The sequence below is a fragment of the Hippoglossus hippoglossus genome, chromosome 21 (genome assembly GCF_009819705.1).
Source record: "Hippoglossus hippoglossus isolate fHipHip1 chromosome 21, fHipHip1.pri, whole genome shotgun sequence".
NCBI classification, from domain to species: domain Eukaryota; kingdom Metazoa; phylum Chordata; class Actinopteri; order Pleuronectiformes; family Pleuronectidae; genus Hippoglossus; species Hippoglossus hippoglossus.
Window position 1 is genome coordinate 4,516,320 of NC_047171.1, and position 19,582 is coordinate 4,535,901.

The 19,582-nt window shown below is 42.3% G+C and overlaps 1 protein-coding gene across 21 annotated transcripts in view; it reads left to right on the plus strand.

Annotated features, from left to right (window-relative positions):
- The first annotated feature begins 2,295 nt into the window (after positions 1–2,295).
- obsl1b (obscurin like cytoskeletal adaptor 1b) overlaps positions 2,296–19,582 on the plus strand; it is a 30,761-nt gene continuing 13,474 nt past the window's right edge. For 3 of the 21 annotated variants that reach the window (XM_034573804.1, XM_034573803.1, XM_034573811.1), the window contains exons 1-18: positions 2,296–2,668; positions 4,039–5,134; positions 6,427–6,696; positions 7,389–7,649; positions 7,746–8,057; positions 8,166–8,432; positions 8,608–8,883; positions 9,058–9,333; positions 9,552–9,827; positions 10,131–10,406; positions 10,713–10,985; positions 11,171–11,614; positions 12,277–14,340; positions 14,773–15,048; positions 16,026–16,256; positions 17,042–17,320; positions 17,492–17,767; positions 18,029–18,307. In XM_034573804.1, the coding sequence (XP_034429695.1) occupies positions 4,120–5,134; positions 6,427–6,696; positions 7,389–7,649; positions 7,746–8,057; positions 8,166–8,432; positions 8,608–8,883; positions 9,058–9,333; positions 9,552–9,827; positions 10,131–10,406; positions 10,713–10,985; positions 11,171–11,614; positions 12,277–14,340; positions 14,773–15,048; positions 16,026–16,256; positions 17,042–17,320; positions 17,492–17,767; positions 18,029–18,307 (7,351 nt within the window). In that variant the 5' untranslated portion in view covers positions 2,296–2,668; positions 4,039–4,119. The remainder of the gene's footprint in view (positions 2,669–4,038; positions 5,135–6,426; positions 6,697–7,388; positions 7,650–7,745; positions 8,058–8,165; positions 8,433–8,607; positions 8,884–9,057; positions 9,334–9,551; positions 9,828–10,130; positions 10,407–10,712; positions 10,986–11,170; positions 11,615–12,276; positions 14,341–14,772; positions 15,049–16,025; positions 16,257–17,041; positions 17,321–17,491; positions 17,768–18,028; positions 18,308–19,582) is intronic. The other 18 variants (XM_034573806.1, XM_034573807.1, XM_034573805.1 and 15 more) reach the window with 18 other exon arrangements.

The window sequence follows — 19,582 nt, forward strand, 5'->3', positions numbered from 1 at the left end:
TTCATAACCGGCTACAGGGCTCTGACTTATATCAGATTACTCCCAACAGCTGAAATCAGGGAGGAGGGACTGTGGAGCCAGCAAACAGCTGAAGAGACACTGCAGCCAATGCTGAGGCCAAGTCTCACAATCACACTCCGGCCTCACACACTGGAAAAACCGGAGTCCACGTGCTGTCCAATCTCATTTTCACAAGGCACAGGATCAGATTGATATAAATCTATGTGGGGTAGAAATTAACTTTTTTTTCACCTGCTACTTAGGCTCTTAAAATTGTTTAAACCAGCAGTGTGCGACAGGAGGAGAGTAATAATATAAATATAATTATTTAGAGGTGAACATCAGAAGATCAGCCTGTTGCCTTCGTTAAGGAATATGTGACATGATGTACTTTATTATAGATTCCACAAATAAATACTTTATATCTTGGCTCATCAGCACCACATTATCATAAGTAGCAGGACTTTGAAAAGTTTAGTTTAGGAAATCCAGTCTTTTCTGAAAAGAGAACCACACAGACTTGGAAGTTGTCTCTTTGACTTTCTTCTCAATTACAACTTTATTCTCGTAATATTGCAACATTATACTTGAAACCTTGTTTTATACTTCAATATGACCCTCATACTAAGTGTCACTAAAATAAACACAAACTGTGAACTGATGGAAGATATATTTGATAAATTTAACAGATTAAACAACAGATAAAAACGTTCTTTCTTTCATTTCCATCTCCAGTTTAATGTCACTCATCAGATTCTGAAGTTTCAGCAGCACTTCCCCGAGCAGCCTCTTCTCCACCATGAAGTCTGGACCTCCAGGGCGGATCCGGTCGGCCGGGGTGGACTCATAATTCTCTAAAGAGAGAATGGATGGTGCAGGAGTCACACAGGCAGCTTGACCTCCAGTCACTATTCTCTCACTTCATTTGATTGAAGCCTCTTTCACAGTCTGCTGTGGAGGCTTTTAAGTGAGAAGGAAGTCGACCAAGCTGAGGATGTCAGGGTGGTTGTTGTTGTTGTGTTATTGTCCATTGGACTAAAATCAGTTTCATAGCAGATTTTTATGGATCTGAAGATGAAATAAATGTCTGAATCTAACCTACATACAAACCTTTGCAGTTCTCAGCACCAGACAGGCAAAGCTTGTTAGGCAGCTTGAACTCAGCCTTCATGACACGTTGTCGGGGTGTTGACATTATTCTCATGCGTCCAACCCTATTCTGTTCAATGGGCTTCTGCAAACTTCCATTTCCAAATAATATCCCTGAGTGGAGGTGAGGATCTCACTGATGTGTGAAGTAATCAGTCCGATTGCTCTAAATATATAAATAATGTGGTGACACTCGTGCGTAATGCTGCGTGATGGATGCACTGGCACCGATAGAGAAGTGTGCAGATGGAAGGATGAGGAGGAAACGAGTGTTCAGCGATCACAAAGATTTCCTGTTCCGTGATGATGACTAATCAGCTGATATAGATTCTATAGATCTGTGATCTTAAGATCTTTGTGCCGAACTGAGTCCAGTATCACACAGACCGACCCGACGGAACCGAACCATCCCAGTAGAAACACAGTACTCACCACTCTGGTTTATTAGCTGTCAGGTCTGTTTGATGGGATTAACACTGTTTAATATTCACCTTTCTATGTAAAGCCTCTTTTAATCATAAAAAATATACTTGTGTTAAATTGTATAGATCGAGGACATCGCAGCTGTCTCTGAATTGAATAATCCTGCAGCTTTGGATAATTAAAATATAAACATATACATATTGGCGGTACTACACCTGTGGTAGTAGCAGTGTACCAGTGTATTTTCTTTATTAATGACATCACTGTTGTCCATACCTGTGTCAGAAAGCTGGGCTTCTTCTTTTCATCACGATTCACCGTGGAACCCGATTGGTCAGCAGGACAATTTAATATTCATGAGCTGCTTTGCATTGACCATTTATGGTTGCATGTGGGCGTGTAGAGGGGCGGGGCATAAGGCAGATCCTCGTACGCATGCTTCCAGGGGGACTGTGATTTATTGAGGGAACATTACCTTCCGGTTTTATAAATCGGAATCTTTTTTCGCGTACGCCATTTTTGGCTTTCGTGCATACTTTTAGTGTTAATAATCCTACGCACTGTTTTTTAAACGATGCCCCTGACGCTTGCTCTTTTCCTTGGATTTTTATTGCAAAGCCTCAAGTAAGCTAAGCAGCCCCCCCCCCTACACTGGCCACCTGAACTATCTTTAGCCTCTGCTGGCAAGTGAATGGAAGTGCCTGACTTATCTTCACTGCTGTCATCGAGGCAGCCAGTATTTTTAGGGGACAGCAGCAGCTGCAAAAGCATTTATCGGTATTCCACGAACAATGACACTTGGGGTGTCTAAGGCCTGAACAACACAGTGATCGTAGGACCACTCCGAAGTTGTTAAGCGGGAATCTCGTGAGGATAGTGAAGTCCAGTTTCCCCCCCCCCCCCCTCCTGCGGGACAGATAGTCTCACACATGAACTGGAGTGGAACTTGGGACCTTTGAGGAGCATGTGTCTGAATCTGAAGTCAACCTGGGACATTACTCAGCCTTCAGGAGACGGGTGGCATTGCTTCTCAGCTCGAAGCAAGACTGCAATTGCGGAATGTATGTTGACGGTCGTTCCTGGCGACTGAAGCGAGGTAGGTCATATGGGGGGTACACGGCACAGCTTCACAGGGGGCAGAGGTCATTCCAATTAAATCAGACAAGTAAACACAGGGGTTAATCTCCTCTCTTTAAACCTCCAGAGGGAATATTGAAGTCTCTTTCAACACTATGTGCAAATTGTCCTCGTAAAACATGTCGCGATGCAACAAAAAACTAAAAAAATCATGGAACTTTTGATCATTTATGTCAAATTGTATAATCAAAGACTTTTTCAATTTAACCGACTTTCAGTTGAATTTTAAGATAATTGTTTACAAACTAAAGCTGCTATTTCCAACTCTCTTTTACAACAATATTTACACCAACCAAAGCCTGTACGATATAAAATGGTTCGTGGTAACGAAAAAAACAAAAACAAATGGAAACTATTTTAGAGGGAATGAAAAGTTTGAGAGAACACTATTTTATTATTTTGCAACAGCAGGTTTGGTTCCGTTAGTGTTTAAATATTATATTATCATAATTAGCATTCATATTGTGTAATATCATGTATATGTTATTTTTCATATATTATTATTGACAACTACGTGGCTGCATTGACCATATCAAAAATGTCAACTATTTTAAAAGCAGAATCCTGACTTTACAGACCTGAAACACTGCTTGCTTTATCCAAAAGGCTCCTCGAGGAAACGTTTTAGTTGAAGAATAAAATCTCACGAATGGCAAAAAAAAGGAGAAATTTCAACGGGAGAGAGGGAATTGTAAACTATGAACCAACTTTTTTAGGACAGTTAGCATTCATAGGACAGATTTATGCAAGAATACGACAGAAAAATCATTTTAACAGTGACATTTAAAGAAAGAATTCCTGATCAGAGCTGCCAACAAAGGGTGTGATAGGGGCCCAGCATATTTTGACTGCTAGGTCTCTTGGGTGGGCAGACTGTGATTTCTGCCAGTGTTTGTGTGAGCATGCGGCTTTCAGAGCTGTCTTTGTGATACCTGACACACGGATCTTTATTTAGGGCATGCTATATTAAGTACTTTCCCATTGAAATACAGCACCAGCTGTACTGCCTCGATGTGTTGTGGCTGCTGTTGCAGCAGGACAGGGTTGTTCCCCCTGTCACTGCTCGCCGGTGTTTTTCTCTCCTGCAGACAGATCTAATTCAATTAGCCCTAATAATCATATCCGTCTGTGCTGAAACACATGGGTGGAAAAGGGACAGAGGTTCAGTGATTTGCTCTTCAGTTTTATTTTCCTGTGCTCATTTTCAAAATGTATAATTGTATCATTATTTTCGTATATGGTTGAGTGATTAAAATCAAATAGCTTCACTAGTTCAAAACACAAACTGTTTGATGTCAACGTGATGATTCTGTTGTTTCTTTTTTTTAGAAATTTGCAGTGCAGGGGTTGGACCATCTTCTCCCAGTGAGACGCTGCCACAGGTGAAGTAGAGGTAACTCAGGAGCAGCAATGGATGTGTTTGGTGGAGCGCCACGTTTCTTGGCCTACCCAAGACCTGTGATGGTACAAACTGGGACTGATGCTGTTCTGAAGTGTCAAATCGGTGGCGATCCACGGCCCGCAGTGATCTGGGAGCGCAACAATGAAAAGATTGACCTGCAAGGACAATACAGGGTCTTTGAGGATGGAAACGTTTACAATCTCATCATTTCTGCCGTGACCTCAGATGACAGCGGACAGTACATTTGCAAAGCAAAGAACAGCATTGGGGAAACGTATGCAGCAGCAACACTGAACGTGGAGGGTGAGGCACAAGAGATGGAGCTACGAGAGGAGAATAAGCCACGGTTCCTCATCAAGCCGCTCTCCACCCGTGCAGGTCGTGGGGAAGATGCTGTCTTCTCCTGTAAGCTGTGGGGAAAGCCACGGCCGGAGGTCGTCTGGGAAAAGGACGGCCGGAAACTCAATGAAATATTTGAAAGCACACATTTCACTGTGGGCTACCAGGACGGTGGATGGTTCCAGCTCAAGATTTTTAAGACTCGTGCACCAGATGGTGGAGTATATACATGCAAAGCCAGGAACGAGTTTGGGGAATCATTGGCAGGAGCTGTGTTGCTCGTCGACGCAGGCCCGGGACACGAGGAAGAGGGAAATCGTAATGGCTACACAAACGGCCACCGGAAAGGCCACCAGGGAAAACAGAGGATCGGTAGGCAAGTGCCAAACCGACTCAAAGACGACACCGTGACCAAGTCTACCAAAGTCAAAATGTTTGCCGTGACGGAGGGCAAACATGCCAAATTCCGCTGCTTCGTGACTGGTAAACCCAAACCAGAAATAATCTGGAGGAAAGACGGCAGGCTGATACTGTCGGGAAGGCGTTATTTGTTATACGAGGACAGAGAAGGATACTTCACACTTAAAGTTCTGTACTGTAAGCAGAAGGATAACGGCGTTTATGTCTGTGCTGCATCAAACACAGCAGGCCAGACCCTCAGTGCTGTACACCTCACCGTGAAGGGTAAGTCGAGATCGTTTTCAGTGGACACACAACTCTAAAGTTTACATTGAATAAAGTAAAAACTCTTTGAGGGACAGCAGAGTAAAGGCAGACACAGTTCTAGCCTGGGAGGCTTTTTCAGTGGGTGAAGGAGTGAGTGAGGGTGTGATGTGTCAGTGAGATACTATATCTCATCATGGAGAACATGTATTGGGGTCAGGCCAGAGAGCCCAGACAAAATTCAAATTGAACATTTTGTGTTGTGGTAGTATATTGATTCTTTCTCAAAAAAACTGAATAAAATATATAGAAAGCTCATGAAGTTTCGACCACAGCACAAGATAAAAAGGTTGAAAGTTTTGTATATAATTTCATGAAAAGGTGTTGCTCTAAAGGAAAGTATAGTATATATATATATCAGACAAAGCATTACATCATCAGTCAGTTAGATTCATAAAAGGTTAAGTCAGTTGGCCTGTGAGCTGGAAATATAATTATTAAAGAAATTATTAGACAAGCTGCTTTAAAATCTGGAGGATAAATGAAATGTCTTACAGATCTGAAATTTGAAAGTAAACAGGCAAAGTTCATAAGCCTCAAGTGGATTTCAGCAGCAGTGAGATGTCTGCAAAGTTACTTAGCGTGTGAACGGTCTAGGGAGGCGTCCATGTGATCGAAATCTCTGGGAAGGGGATCGTGTTTCTCACATGGCTCAGAGAAAGTCCACTGGCACCAGCAAAAAAAAAAAAAAGTATTGTACTGCGTCAGTCAGAGATAGAGAATGTAACTCTTGAGATAGGATTAATCGTAAGTGGTTGGGTCGAGGGTAGATTTAAAGGTGATATAAACGGAAAATGGGAGAATGTAGTGTCATCAGTTGTCAGTCTGTTTTAATTGGATTTTTTTTAAAACAATATGACAAGGAAATGAAGAACTTTGCACACAGAAAACTAAATATAGTCCACATCCTTATGTTCCCCCAACTGTCTGGCGGTGTCAGTTACAAACAGTTTATTTCCTATCTAACACCCTGATGTGTTAATGTCCTTTCCATTCCGATACTAAATAAGCCACTTGTCTCATGCTTTTTGCTCATCTTGTTTGCTTCACTGGAATTTACTGCCACATGTATTTCAATTTGCAGAGTTTACAACACGGACACACGGTAGATGGTGTCCTGTGAGCGAGTTTCTGTCACACTGAATCTCCAGAAGAATTTATATTGATGAAATGACACTGTCAAGCTTTTCTTTTTTATTACATTATGAAAACGTTATATTGACTTAATCAAACTTCTTCCTCCTGTGGCCCAGAGCCGCCTGTGCGGTTCAAGCAGCCCCTCATCGATCTGGAGGTGTGGGAACGAGATTTGGCCGTTCTGGAGTGTGAAGTTCCAGAGGACTCTGTTCCCATCACGTGGTATCTGGAAGACAGACGGCTGCAGCCAGGGGCCAAATATGGAATGGAGGAGTGGGGAACAAAAAGACGACTAACTATCCGTGACATCGGAGTTGATGACGATGGGATTTACCTCTGTGAGATGCCCGACGGGGGGAGAAGTATTGCAGAGGTAGCTGTAAAAGGTAAATCAGGAAAACAGCAATACCAATTTCACAAGGACAATTAAATGCACAAGTATATGCAAACTGATTCAAATGATAAAGCAACTACATCATTTTATACACACTATGAGGTACCTTTACCACAGTTTTTGGTTATAGAGGAATTAATAAAGTTTCATTCAATATTAAGCTCAAATGAGGACAATCCATACATGACTACATCTGTTTTAAGATCAAAACTTTCTGAATGTGAACTAACCTGTCGATGGGTGCAAGAGAGAAAAGGCAAATCCTGAAAGATTTAGATGAAAGCGCTATTTGTCAGGCGCTTCATTAATGTTTTTCCTACCAGGGTGAAGTGTGTATATACAGTATACTACTATATTGATAGTATTGCTGCTTGTTTTGGTTCTGTAGACTAGTTCTATTATGAGATTAAGAAAAACTACTGAAATCATTCAGCAAAAGGCTTAAACAACATGTGTAAAGTCAGTGGAGGAATTCTGACTCTTTCCAAGTACAACAGAGAAAATAGTCTGACATCATAATACAGCCTCAAAAGCTTAAAGTGGTTTTAGTGGGTAGACAATTGCAGTGTCAGCAAAGATCAGAAAATATTTTTACTTTTACAATGATGATTTGTTTTGGATGACACCGGCATATCTGTACGATTAATATGCTCAGGAATCACTCACACAAGTGTCTCCTCGCAGGTACAATTTTGCGGAAGCTCCCGAGAAAGGTGGACGTCCTGGAAGGTGAAAACGCTGCCTTTTGTGTTGAAGTGGAAAAGGAAGAGATGGACATACACTGGTACAAAGACGGCACAGAGCTGCGGGAAACCCATCAGACAATTCTCAAGTCCTTTGGTCGAACTCACATTCTGGTCTTTGTCAACACGATGCCCCAGGATGCTGGACTTGTGACTTTCCTTGTAGGCAGATCCAAGACTTCCTCTCAGCTAAGAGTAAAAGGTAAGGTATTATTATATTATTTTGGGATGGATCAACATGTATAAGTTATTCCATCCAAAGGAATGTTGATGCATTATAGACTCTCCTTTTTTCCAGCGGCCAGACATTGTCCTCCCAGTTGTCCAGTGGGTGTGCAGATCAACACCGAGCGGGCAAATGCTGCTCTTCTATCGTGGGCTCCTGCGCAGGACTCGCGTAAAAATCCTCCATCCGGATACGTGCTTGAACGGCAGGAGGTGGGCACCGGTTCACAAGAGTGGCTACAGTGCCTCACCACTGATTCTGCCACGTCTGTGGAGATCCTCGGTGACAGTGTACCATGTGAGGCCGATTATCGATTTCGCATTTGCAGCGTTAACAAATATGGAAAGAGCAACAATGTCGAGTTCCCTAAAGCTGTTCACCTGGGTAAGTTCAGTTATATTAAATATATTATACTTCTATCTATTTTAACTCAACACAGTTTACGATATAATTTACGAAATCATGCACAAACGTTTATTTTTCCTTTTATAGTTCCGGTGACCAGAATACAAGCTCCCTTACAGGATGCCCTGGTGCCGGAGGGACAAGATGCCATCTTCTCCATTGAGCTCTCCGCTTCAGTTATTGGTACATGGTTCTTGAACGGTACTCAGCTTCAGGAGGACGAACGTTTTTTCATGCGTCGCTCACGAACACACGAATCGCTTCGCATTCGAGCAGTACGTGATACAGATAACGGGGCGGAGATCACATTCATTGCCTATGGCATCCGGGACTCGGCAGCACTGTACATTCAAGGTATTTGTGGGTCATAGTTTGTTCTTGAGTGATTCTTGGTTGACTTCTTTGTTCTCTTGTTTTAACTGGAATTGGGTAAATGTGCAAATGTTTAGCACCAACGATACAAGAGGACCTCGGTTAATTTTGTGACAAGTTTAAGTTAAAGTTCTCGTTGTTGTTTTTTTATTCGCAGCTCCTCTTGTCAAGTTTTCATCAATGTCAGAAATGGATCGGAACAAGTTTGTAGAAATTGGGAACCCCATTGTTCTGTACTGTGAGCTGTCAGACCCTGCAGCTGCAGTGCACTGGTTCAAGAACGGGGTGGAGTTACAAACAATGGAGGGTCTTCATATTCAATCGGAGGGCACCATGAGAAGAATTGTCATCCAATCAGCAGAGTTCTCACACTCCGGAGTGTATTGCTGCGATGCCATTGATGACATCATCAGGTTCAATGTGGAAGTAGAGGGTAAGTGGAGTTTCTTACAATACTGGTGTCTTCTACAGAGAATAACCATCTTTATTATGTCGTTTATCCCATTGTCTTTCTTTTTTGTTCAGAATATTTTGTCCTCTTTTCAAGCTTTACTTGACGTGCAATCTTTACTATTTAGCAACCATTAAAATATCTAAATATCCTTAGCCCCGCCTGTGAGGTTTACAGCAATTCCAGATGCTGAGAGGACCAAAAGCATCCAAACAGGCTGCCCCATTGTTTTACAATGTGAGCTCTCAGATCCCTCTGCCCAGGTGTACTGGTACAAAGATGGGTCAAAGCTCCATCCTCAAAATGGAGTAGACACACAAAGTGAGGGCCTGGGAAGAACACTGATTGTGCATTCAGCCGAATTTTTCCACTCTGGGTTGTACTGCTGCAAGACAAAGGGTGACGCCATCACGTTCAGTGTGGACATCAAAGGTGATTTTGTTTGAAGCAATGTGAGACATTAACAAACACCAACTTATCAGAGCAACTAACCCGGCACACTTCTTGTATGTTGTCTTTCTTCAGCTAAGCTGTCACATTTTGCATCACAGCATGCTTAGTTGTCAGTAAACAGATTATGATGAATAATCTAAACAGCTGACGTGAGGTTTTTCTTGTAAAGCTGACATGAGATTTAAACACATCTGTAGCTCCACCTGTGAAGTTCTCAGCAATCCCCGATGACATGAGGACCAAGTCGATCGAAGCAGGCTGCCCTGTAGTACTCCAGTGTGTGGTGTCAGATCCCGAGGCGCACGTTTGCTGGTGCAAGGATGAAATCCAGCTCGTTTCAAACTCTGCCATAGAAATTCACTCAGAGGGCAACACGAGGACAATAGTTGTTCAGTCTGCAGAGCTGTGCCACTCTGGTGTGTACAGATGCGCCACACTGGACGATATCGTGGAGTTTCACGTGGAGATCAAAGGTGACTTTGCACTTTTACTCTTGTGCGTTGATACTGTAACCCCACCTCCTCTTTCTAGATGCCACTAATAATCCCGCTTCTACTGTGTGGTTTGAAGGACTGCTCCGTGCACATAAGCTTAGAGGAACTGTTAACACACCAGGTGATTACTATTTATGACCATGTGTTTTGTGACTGCTGTGGCTCTCCCCGATTCGAAAGTCTCCAAAGCCCTTTCATCTTCTGCTCTGCAGTTACATTTTTGCAAGGTATCCATTTCCACAGTCTTGATTTTATTTAGCTGTCCTGAATTCCCAATGCTAGCTATACCAGTGACGTACTCTACTATCTTTGACGTTGAGAGAACCAAGTCACTTGAAGCAGGCAAAGCTCTGGAGCTGGAATGTGAGGTTGCAGACTCCACTGGGCCTGTCTGCTGGTATAAAGACGGTGTAAGGCTCCTCCCGGAAAATGGTTGGGATATACTGAGTACTGGCACGTTGAGGAGACTTAATATCCCATCGGCTGAGCTCTTGCACTCAGGGCTGTACAGCTGTGAAACCTCTGATGAGACTTGCCACTACACTGTGGATATTAAAGGTGATTTTTAATCAAAATTGTCTTAATCTTAGAGTGAATACTAGAACTTCTTGGAGACCAGATGCAACTAACTTTTACAATATGCATATATGTCTGTCTGTGTGGTGTTTTGTGCGATGTTTCTGTTTGGTAAATTAATCTCTACTGTCAAAATGAAAGTAACTTTCTGTGTAGAATTCAAACTTTTTGATCTGAGATATATCAGATTTTGCCCCTGTTTGGGGAAGCTACACAAATAACCACTATCTTAATCTAAATATGCACAATTAAGTCCTCAATTATAATATGAATCATCATCATCTTTAGCTCCAACGTTGCCATTGTCGCCAGCACCAGACCTTGTGGAGACGCAGTCACTTGAGGCCACGTGTCCCACTGAACCAGCATGTGAGCCCTCAGGCCCTGCTGCCCAGGTGTCATGGCAGAGGGACACAGAACGTGATTCTAATACACAGCCTGATTTTGAAACGGAGGCCGTCCAGAAGACCCTTGTTATTGAACCAACTCATCCTTCAAACTCTGGAGCGTACTATTGTGCGACAGCAGATGATGTTGCCCAGTTGATAGTAGAAAATCAAGGTGATATTTTTTTGTGTGCGTTTTCTGTTAGCTAGGACTAACTTGTTATGTGACTGTTTGTCTTTGCTCTTCTTGCCGTTGCAATGCAGAACTGATATCTGTGACAGTGTCTCTTTTTAGCCATTGTTTTCTAATATCTAGGATCATGCAAAAACTGACATTATTACCCCAATGATTGTCTGTAGTGCCCTCTCCAAAATCTCAGCTTGGTTCTGATGCTGAGAAGACAAAGTCTGCGGATGAGTGCTGCCCAATTGTTCGGCAATTTGAGATTTCAGATCCCGTTGCCAAAGCCTGTTGGTACAAAGACGGAACCCAGATCTACCCTAAAAGAGCGGCTGGTTGTGAATCACAGAGCAGCAGCCCAGCCTTGTCCCCCCAGTCACATGACTTGTCTGGCGATGAGAGTCTTGGCTGTGACACAACGGCTGATGCTGCACAGTTAAATGTGGACATGAAAGGTGGTGTTCCACGATGTATTTGCACAATTAAGAATCCAGAATTTAGTGACATACGTGAAGCTCATTGTTTTCTCTTTGGCTTTGTCCAAACAGCAGAGCAGTGTCACTATGGTGACGAAATTGGTGAGATAGCTGAAGCATCCGCCCAATACACTGTGGATGTCCAAGGTGATTTGATATATTTCAACATCAGTCATCCATGTTAACCCAGCACATAAAAAGCCACTAACAACAGTGGTGTATTTTATTGTTAGCTCAACCATCTGAGGCATCTTTAATATTCCATTACAAAAATTGCTTTTCTTTGTCACTCTGTCATCTCTAGCCTCATGTCATTTCCTGAAATTTGGCTGTTTCATGAACCATGTGGGTGTTTCGTAGCTGCTCCTCACACTAACATACGTGTTGTGTTTGTCACTTTACTCTTCATTTTAACAGTCATCTTTGCTTGTAACAAGCAACTCACAAGTCTTTTAAGTCCATCTGATCTATCTTATTCATCACCAGATCCTCTCATTCACATTGCCGCCCTGAACCTTGCAATGACAACGAATTCTTATCGATAAGAAGAAAATTTATGCACTTTTTTTTAGGTTTTTACGGTGTTAGAGCAAAGACTGGTGGTAAACAACACTAGGAGTCAGTTGAAGGGGGAAATGTAGGAGTTCAATATCAGACCAATCCTGGTCGTCCTTCTTGTTTGTCTTTGCAATGGATTATCCCATAACACCATGCTAACCCCCACTGATGTAAAATTGATGTTATGAGAGGACGTTTTGAGACCATCAACCACTGAAAATCTTTCTCTGTGTACATCATAATGCTTATAGCTACATCGCCAAGGCTCTCTTCTGACCGAGAGAAGATCAAGCCCACCGAAGAGGCTTTTCCTGTGGAAGTTGTCAGCCGGTCAACAAAATGGAAATCGGGCATCTTCGGTGGCAGGACAGGAGATGCGCAGACATATGAAGACCATTCCAGGCAAATGCCAACTTCTCAATCAACATGTGAATATTCAAGTGACTGGATTCAAACTGAACAGTCAAAGGAACTCTCAGACAATGAACCAGCAGTTTACCCTAACTCTGCAAAGCCAACAATAATGCAATCTGACACACGTCACCATCACACTCCAAAGTCCACAGAATCACATGGTGAAGAATTAATTCACTATATTCTGCATCCAGAAGGTCCGTGTGAAGAGTTCGATGAATCCCTGCAGACGGATAAGTTCTGCAATCGTCTGCAAACTTCAACTGGTGAATTAGAGGAGATACACAGCTCAGTACAGATGGCAACTGTCCAGTCAAATCTAGGGAGCCCCCTACAGACTTCCACCACCCAGTCTGAACACCTTAATAACCCAATTCAGATTTCAACAGTCAAATCAGACAAGCTCTGTAACACCTTAAAAACTGCAGATCTCCTCCAGTCAGAGGAGACCTTTACAACCTTTCATGCTTCAGATGTCATATCAGAGAAGCCCTTTAAAGCCTTACCGTGTGCAATTACGCAATCAGAGGAGCCCACAACATCCTTGCATACAGCAACTGTCCAATCAGAGGAGCCCTTTAAATCCACACAATGTGCAATTAGCCAATCAGACGATCTATTAAAATCCTTACATGCTGCAACTCTACAATTAAAGGAGACATTTACACCCCTACATACTGCAACTGTCCAATCAGAGAAGCCCTTTAAATCCTTACAGTGTGCAAATACCCAATCAGAGGAGCCTCCTACTTCCTTACATGCTGCAACTGTCCAATCAGAGCAGCCCTTTGAATCCTTACAGTGTGCAAATACCCAATCAGAGGAGCCTCCTACTTCCTTACGTGCTGCAACTGTCCAATCAGAGACGCCCTTTAAATCCTTACAGTGTGCAAATACCCAATCAGAGGAGCCTCCTACTTCCTTACGTGCTGCAACTGTCCAATCAGAGAAGCCCTTTGAATCCTTACAGTGTGCAAATACCCAATCAGAGGAGCCTCCTACTTCCTTACATGCTGCAACTGTCCAATCAGAGCAGCCCTTTGAATCCTTACAGTGTGCAAATACCCAATCAGAGGAGCCTCCTACTTCCTTACATGCTGCAACTGTCCAATCAGAGAAGCCCTTTGAATCCTTACAGTGTGCAAATACCCAATCACAGGAGCCTCCTACTTCCTTACGGGCTGCAACTGTCCAATCAGGAAAGCCTTTTATATCTCCACATATTTCTACTATCCAATCAGAGAAGCCTTTTACGTCCTTACATTCCGCAACTATCCAATCCAAGGAGCCGCTTAAATGTTTACAGACTACAATTATCCAATCAGAGGAGCTTGGTAGCTCCTTGCAGACATCAGCTGCTCCATCAGAGAAGCCTCTTGAAAACTTACTGACTGAAACTGTCCTTTCAGTGGGCCCCTGTAACTCCTCATTGGCTGCAACTGACCAGTCAGAGGAGTTTAACAGACCCCTACAGACACTGACTGTCCACTCAGAGAAGCTCAGTGACTTCCCTGATACTACATCTCCTCAATCATTGGACTCGTGTAACTCTAACAAGGCAGAACTTGTCCAAACAGGGAAGGATTACAACTCACGACAGTTTGCACATGTCAAAATGGATGACCTCTGTTGCACAGGACAAGCAGAACCCAACCATGCAGAGGTGATTTATCCATCCATGCAAGCTGCAACGATCCAAGCAGAGAGTGATCACACCATGGAGACCACAGAGGACCAAGTAGAAAGCACAGTAAACTCTGGGCAGAGACCATCTACTGAGTTTGCAGAGCCCGACTATACAAAGCAGGCCTCGGTAGTCCAATCTGAAGAGATCTACCTATCAAGGACATGTGACAGTCATTGGATCAACAGTTTTACTACAAATAAGGTGGCTGTTGAAGGTGATTTAAATGGTTAGCATTATCAAACAACATGGATGGGCACAATGTTGACATTGTGTAAAATGAAGAGCGATCCTTTACAATTTTACAATTTCTGGTTTTATTTACCTGATTTTGTGCAAATACTAAATCTAGTTTTATAAAACCTTGAGCTTGGGTAATGTGAGAGGAATATTAAAATGGGACAAAGAGTAAAAACATTAGCTTCATGCTAACTTGAATGTCGAGATATATGACGTCTAACCAAAGACACCTCTTGTTAGATTACTAATGACACAGACATATCTTTTATGACTTATTATAACTTTTAGATTTGTTGGCATGACTAATATTGATTGTATATCTTGCGCTTTTGATGTTTGAAAGCATAATTTTTGTTGGAGTCAGTCGGTGACGCAATTTTTCTCTTGATGTGACCTCATACATCCCCAGCTCTGCCTGTGACAATTACAACACTGTGTGAGGCTGAGAGGAACAAGTCTGTCGAAGCCGGTGAACCCATAGTACTTCAATGTGAGGTATCAGATCCTAACGCTCAAGTTGCTTGGTACAAGGACGGAATAAATCTACGTGACGCAGCTGGACAAGATATGGTGGCCGAGGGTTCCATAAGAACACTGGCTGTCCGGTCGGCGATGCCGTCTCATGCAGGGATTTACAGCTGCAAGACGACCGATGACGCAGTGCAGTTTCATGTGGACGTTAAAGGTGACAAAAGTTGTTTTTGTCTGTTGTACAAATAGATTTTGAGTGCGGGCAAAGTGCAACCAAAATGTTTTCGCTTTGTTGATATTAACTTTTAGGCCTTGGGAGTACTTTCTCTATTCTGCCTTAAAATCTAAATATCTTTACACACAGAACTCCCCTAACTAAACCGCCCTCCCAAGGTAATGACAGTTTACTTTTAGGTAAAACCTTACCTCAGACTGTGTGGCCCTTTTTGCTTCTACTCTTATTTGGTAAAGAAGTGAACTTTCTCTCACACTCTGTAGTTATTTACTTTTAAACATTTAGTAATAACCCCCATAAGCCCTATTTCTTTAATGTTCAATTGCTATAAAATCTTGGTCGACTAAATTCGGATAGTTCTATCTTTGTCAAGTGTTTTCTGGAGTCCAATCAGGAGAATTTAAAAAAAGGGGGTTTATCAAAAAAGATGCTACTTAAAACTTTACTTATGGGACTAACAGGAATTTGTTATTTTAACCAGTGAATTTCATTGAAATATCCATTGTGATCATTCATTCGATTTTTCATTTACAAGAGCGATTACACAAATACAATCTGACCATTTCATTAATATAAGATCTACCCTGTATGCAGTTTGTTATACTAAATCCAAACTTTTGTGGAGGATAAACGAATGAATATGAAAATGACAGTGTTTTCTTTTACAAAAGTAACTGCAACGGCAAATATGTTTTGTAGGAAATGTCACATGGCGTGGATTTCATTTTCTATTCACACAATAAGGATGTGTTTTACATTTGAATGTTGCAAATACATTGATATGGTTATATTTTAGCACTTGTTTCCTACAAAACATTATTACTATTGTAGTCTGTAGCAAGATGTAGGAGACAGGGTTGAACGCTGAAGGTTTTAGTGTCACTATTATGTGTTGCTTCATTTGGTTGATCACACTACCTGTTTTGACCAGCTCTATTTCACATTCAATCCCGTAGCTCCACTTCCGGAGGTCTCAGCTTTATCTGAGGCTGACCCGACAGAGACAGTCGTGGCCGACTGTCCTGTTGCTCTACAATCTGAGCTGTCAGAGCCCACTGGACAAGTCAGTTCGTCCACGGATGGAACTGAGCTCCTTCCTCAAAGTGGAGTAGACTTCCAGTCAGAGGGGAATTTGACGAGTCTAGTTGTCCCATCGGCCGAGCAGGCTCACACTGACGTACACCGCTGTGAGTCAAAGAGTGATGATGTGGAGTTTGCTGTGAAAGTAGAAGGTGATGCTCAGGACGTTCTGTGGTGCTTTCACTGTCTTGCTCTGCTCAACTAACTGTAGCAGCAGTGAGGTTGATTAGGTCTCGTTTGTCTTTCACCTAACAGATAATGGCTCATTTTACCACTTCCCAAACTTGGGTCAACTGCCTTTATAAAAAATGTGGAAGCCACAGCCTCAAATGCATTAAATACTGAATAAATCAGTAAACCAATGGCAATATAAATGTTACTTTAATTAGTCATTGCATGTTGTGTCAGTGTTACTTTTCAACACACTCTAAAACAATATGGGATATCTTCTTTCCAGACAGTATATTAAACATTGAGCTTCCCAGTGCAGCTTCTTGTTATGCATGTCCAATAACTCCAGAAAGCTTCTACATTAACTGAGCACTGCTCCTTTACCATGAACCAACAGTGTGTCTTTCTTCTTTGTGTCTTACCCGTTTATTCTTTGTCTGTTTCAGTTTGATGTCAGTGTAAAAATAACTGGATAACCGAAACAAATCTTGATTCCTCCTCTTTTACCCCTTTGGATCGTTTGTTTCCCTTATTGTCTTTGCAATGTCTGTGGTGGAACATGTGTTGTTCTGTCATGTGTGCTTTGTTTTGAAGGAACTGTGCCATCCATGTGTTGGTCAAATCTCAGTCGCTATCTTGACATTCTTTGTAACTGAATATTCGTGAGGTTTCGATACGAAGCTTATTTAGACACTCTTTCTGCAATATCTGAAACCTCTAGCATCACCTGTGAAGTTCTCTGAGCTTCGAGAGAGTGACGGGAACAAGTCCGTCCAGGAAGGCACTCCCATTATCCTCCGCTGTGATCTCGCTCACGATCCTTCCGCTCACGTGGACTGGTACAAGGATGGAACGCAACTCCTGCCACAAAACAATGTAGAGATAGAGTCAGAGGGTCTGACGAGGACGCTGCTCATCCACTCGGCTGAAATCACACACGGCGGCACCTACGAATGTTCAACATCAGACGACACCGTTACATTTAAAGTGGACGTAAAAGGTGATTTATTTCTGTCCTTACCATCCTCTTATCCTCATACATACAAGTCCATCTTGTTCTATGCTATGAATGGATTTTTAATGCTCAGGAGAACATGGTATTACTGGCTGGGCTGGTGTGTTCTGTCCACTTCACCCCTTATCCCAAATCTTTGTTATTTCCTTTTCTTAGGCCGATCACCACAGATCATGCCAATCACCCCGTCTGAAAAATGCAAGAGGATTGCAGTTGGTTTTCCAATAATTCTCCAGTGTGAGGTGTCAGAGCCTGTTGCCCAGGTCTCCTGGCTTAAAGATGGGGTGGAGCTTTTTTGCAAAACAGGCCTCGATATGAAAAGAGACGGCAGCTTGAGAAAGTTAATGATTCCTTCTGCTAAGGTCTCCGACTCTGGCCTTTACAGCTGTAGCCTCGCCGATGACGTTGTGACATTCCAAGTGGACATCGAAGGTGATTTGCTTGTATTCAGTCTGAATTAATGAGCTTTATCATAACTTATATTAACTCTACACTTCTTTGCACAATTACTCTTGAGAAAACTCTTTTTTCTTTAATGTTCTTCTGTAACACTGTATGGAAACAGGGCTCCCACAACTGTATGTTTTAAAATGGCCTAAAAACGGTTTCATTTGTAAAAACGCAACTCGTTAAATGACCCCCCCGCCTTCTGACAGCTTAACAGCAGTTTTTTGCGTTGCTCTTCTGATGCAGCTGCTCCTGTGAGGTTTTCAGCACTTCCAGAGATTGCAGGAGACAAACTTATTGAGGCAAGCTGCCCCATTAAGATGCAGTGTGAAGCATCAGAGCCAACCGCCCAAGTCTATTGGCACAAGGATGGAGAACAGCTGCTTCCAGAGAGTAAATATGAAATTGAAACTAAAGAAAACCAAAGGGGGGCCCTTGTTATTCAGTCAGCGGAGGTCAGACACTCTGGGCTCTACAGCTGTGAGGCCACGGACGACCATAGAGAATTCAAGGTGGATGTTGCAGGTGATCCAAGTGTTTTGAGCTTTGTCAGAATCACTAACTTCCTTCAATTAATACTTGGCTACTTGGACAACTTAGGCTTTTAAACATTTTATAATAATCTCAGGCAATGTGTACTAATTCTTTATTATGTAGCCTACTTCTAATAAGACGTATACAGTCAATTTAATGCTGTGACAGCTTTTACTTGAAAGGCTTATTTCAGAAGCAAACACTTAAAGGCCCTTTCAGACTAGAAGTGATTGACTATTTGGTCTTTTTAATTCCTGGTGGTCACTTGAAACTACTTATGATCATTTGATCCATTCTCATTGTAACGATATATAATTGTAAAGGTGGAATTAATCAACCCGAGATAAATATCAACTGACAAAGTAATTTTCTTTTAGATATATGTATTGTTTTTCATTTGGATTTTGGCTTTACAGTTTGCAACATTAAGCTTCGCATCAATTGTGTTTGTAGATGCAACAGAAAACTGTATCCACGCAGTGTTCTGCAGTTCTACCTGCTCGTGCATCGCTAAACAACTAAACCATAGACCAGAGTTAGCAGCTAACTGGTCAGTGTTGATTTAACTGACTTGTTTTAGTAGTGGTCCAGATTACTCCCAATGTCTTGCTATGTTAAATGTTATCCGATGAAGATGAGAAGAATTTTGAGAGTTGAATTGCAGACGCTGCAAATTCACTGGTCTGAAAGGGCATTAAATGATCTGTATTCTAACTACTAAAATAAGATATAAATAGAAAAACTGTCGGATAAGACGGTAAGCAATCAAATCAAAATAAAACCATTGTCAGACATGACCTGCAGAGGAACTGTGGAGAATCGGGTCCGGACTTTCTCCGCATGCACAACGCAGCAGGAGATCCTCTGCTCAGACGCGTTCACGACAACAAATCCTCTGCAGCAGGCAGAGGCAGGAAGTAACATTAATTCTACTGCGTCGATTACGTGCTTTTTCACACCACATCAACACCGGCGTCGGCAGCTATCACAACAAACTCTTATGACATCGTCAGTGTCTTCTACGTGTATCTGTCGCCTATTAAAAGCGTCATCAACCCACTCACTCGCAGTGAATCCTGCGGGGAAAGTCCTGCTGTATTTACACATGAGCTCCTCCAGAACTTTCTGCAGACTTTCTCCGCCTCCTAATATAAACGTAGCTCTCTTTCGGACATGTGCAATAACACACACACACACCTCCTCTGCAGGAACTCTGGACGATCCCCAGAGTTCAGTGCATGTCTGAAAGTATCATTTTAAATTAGA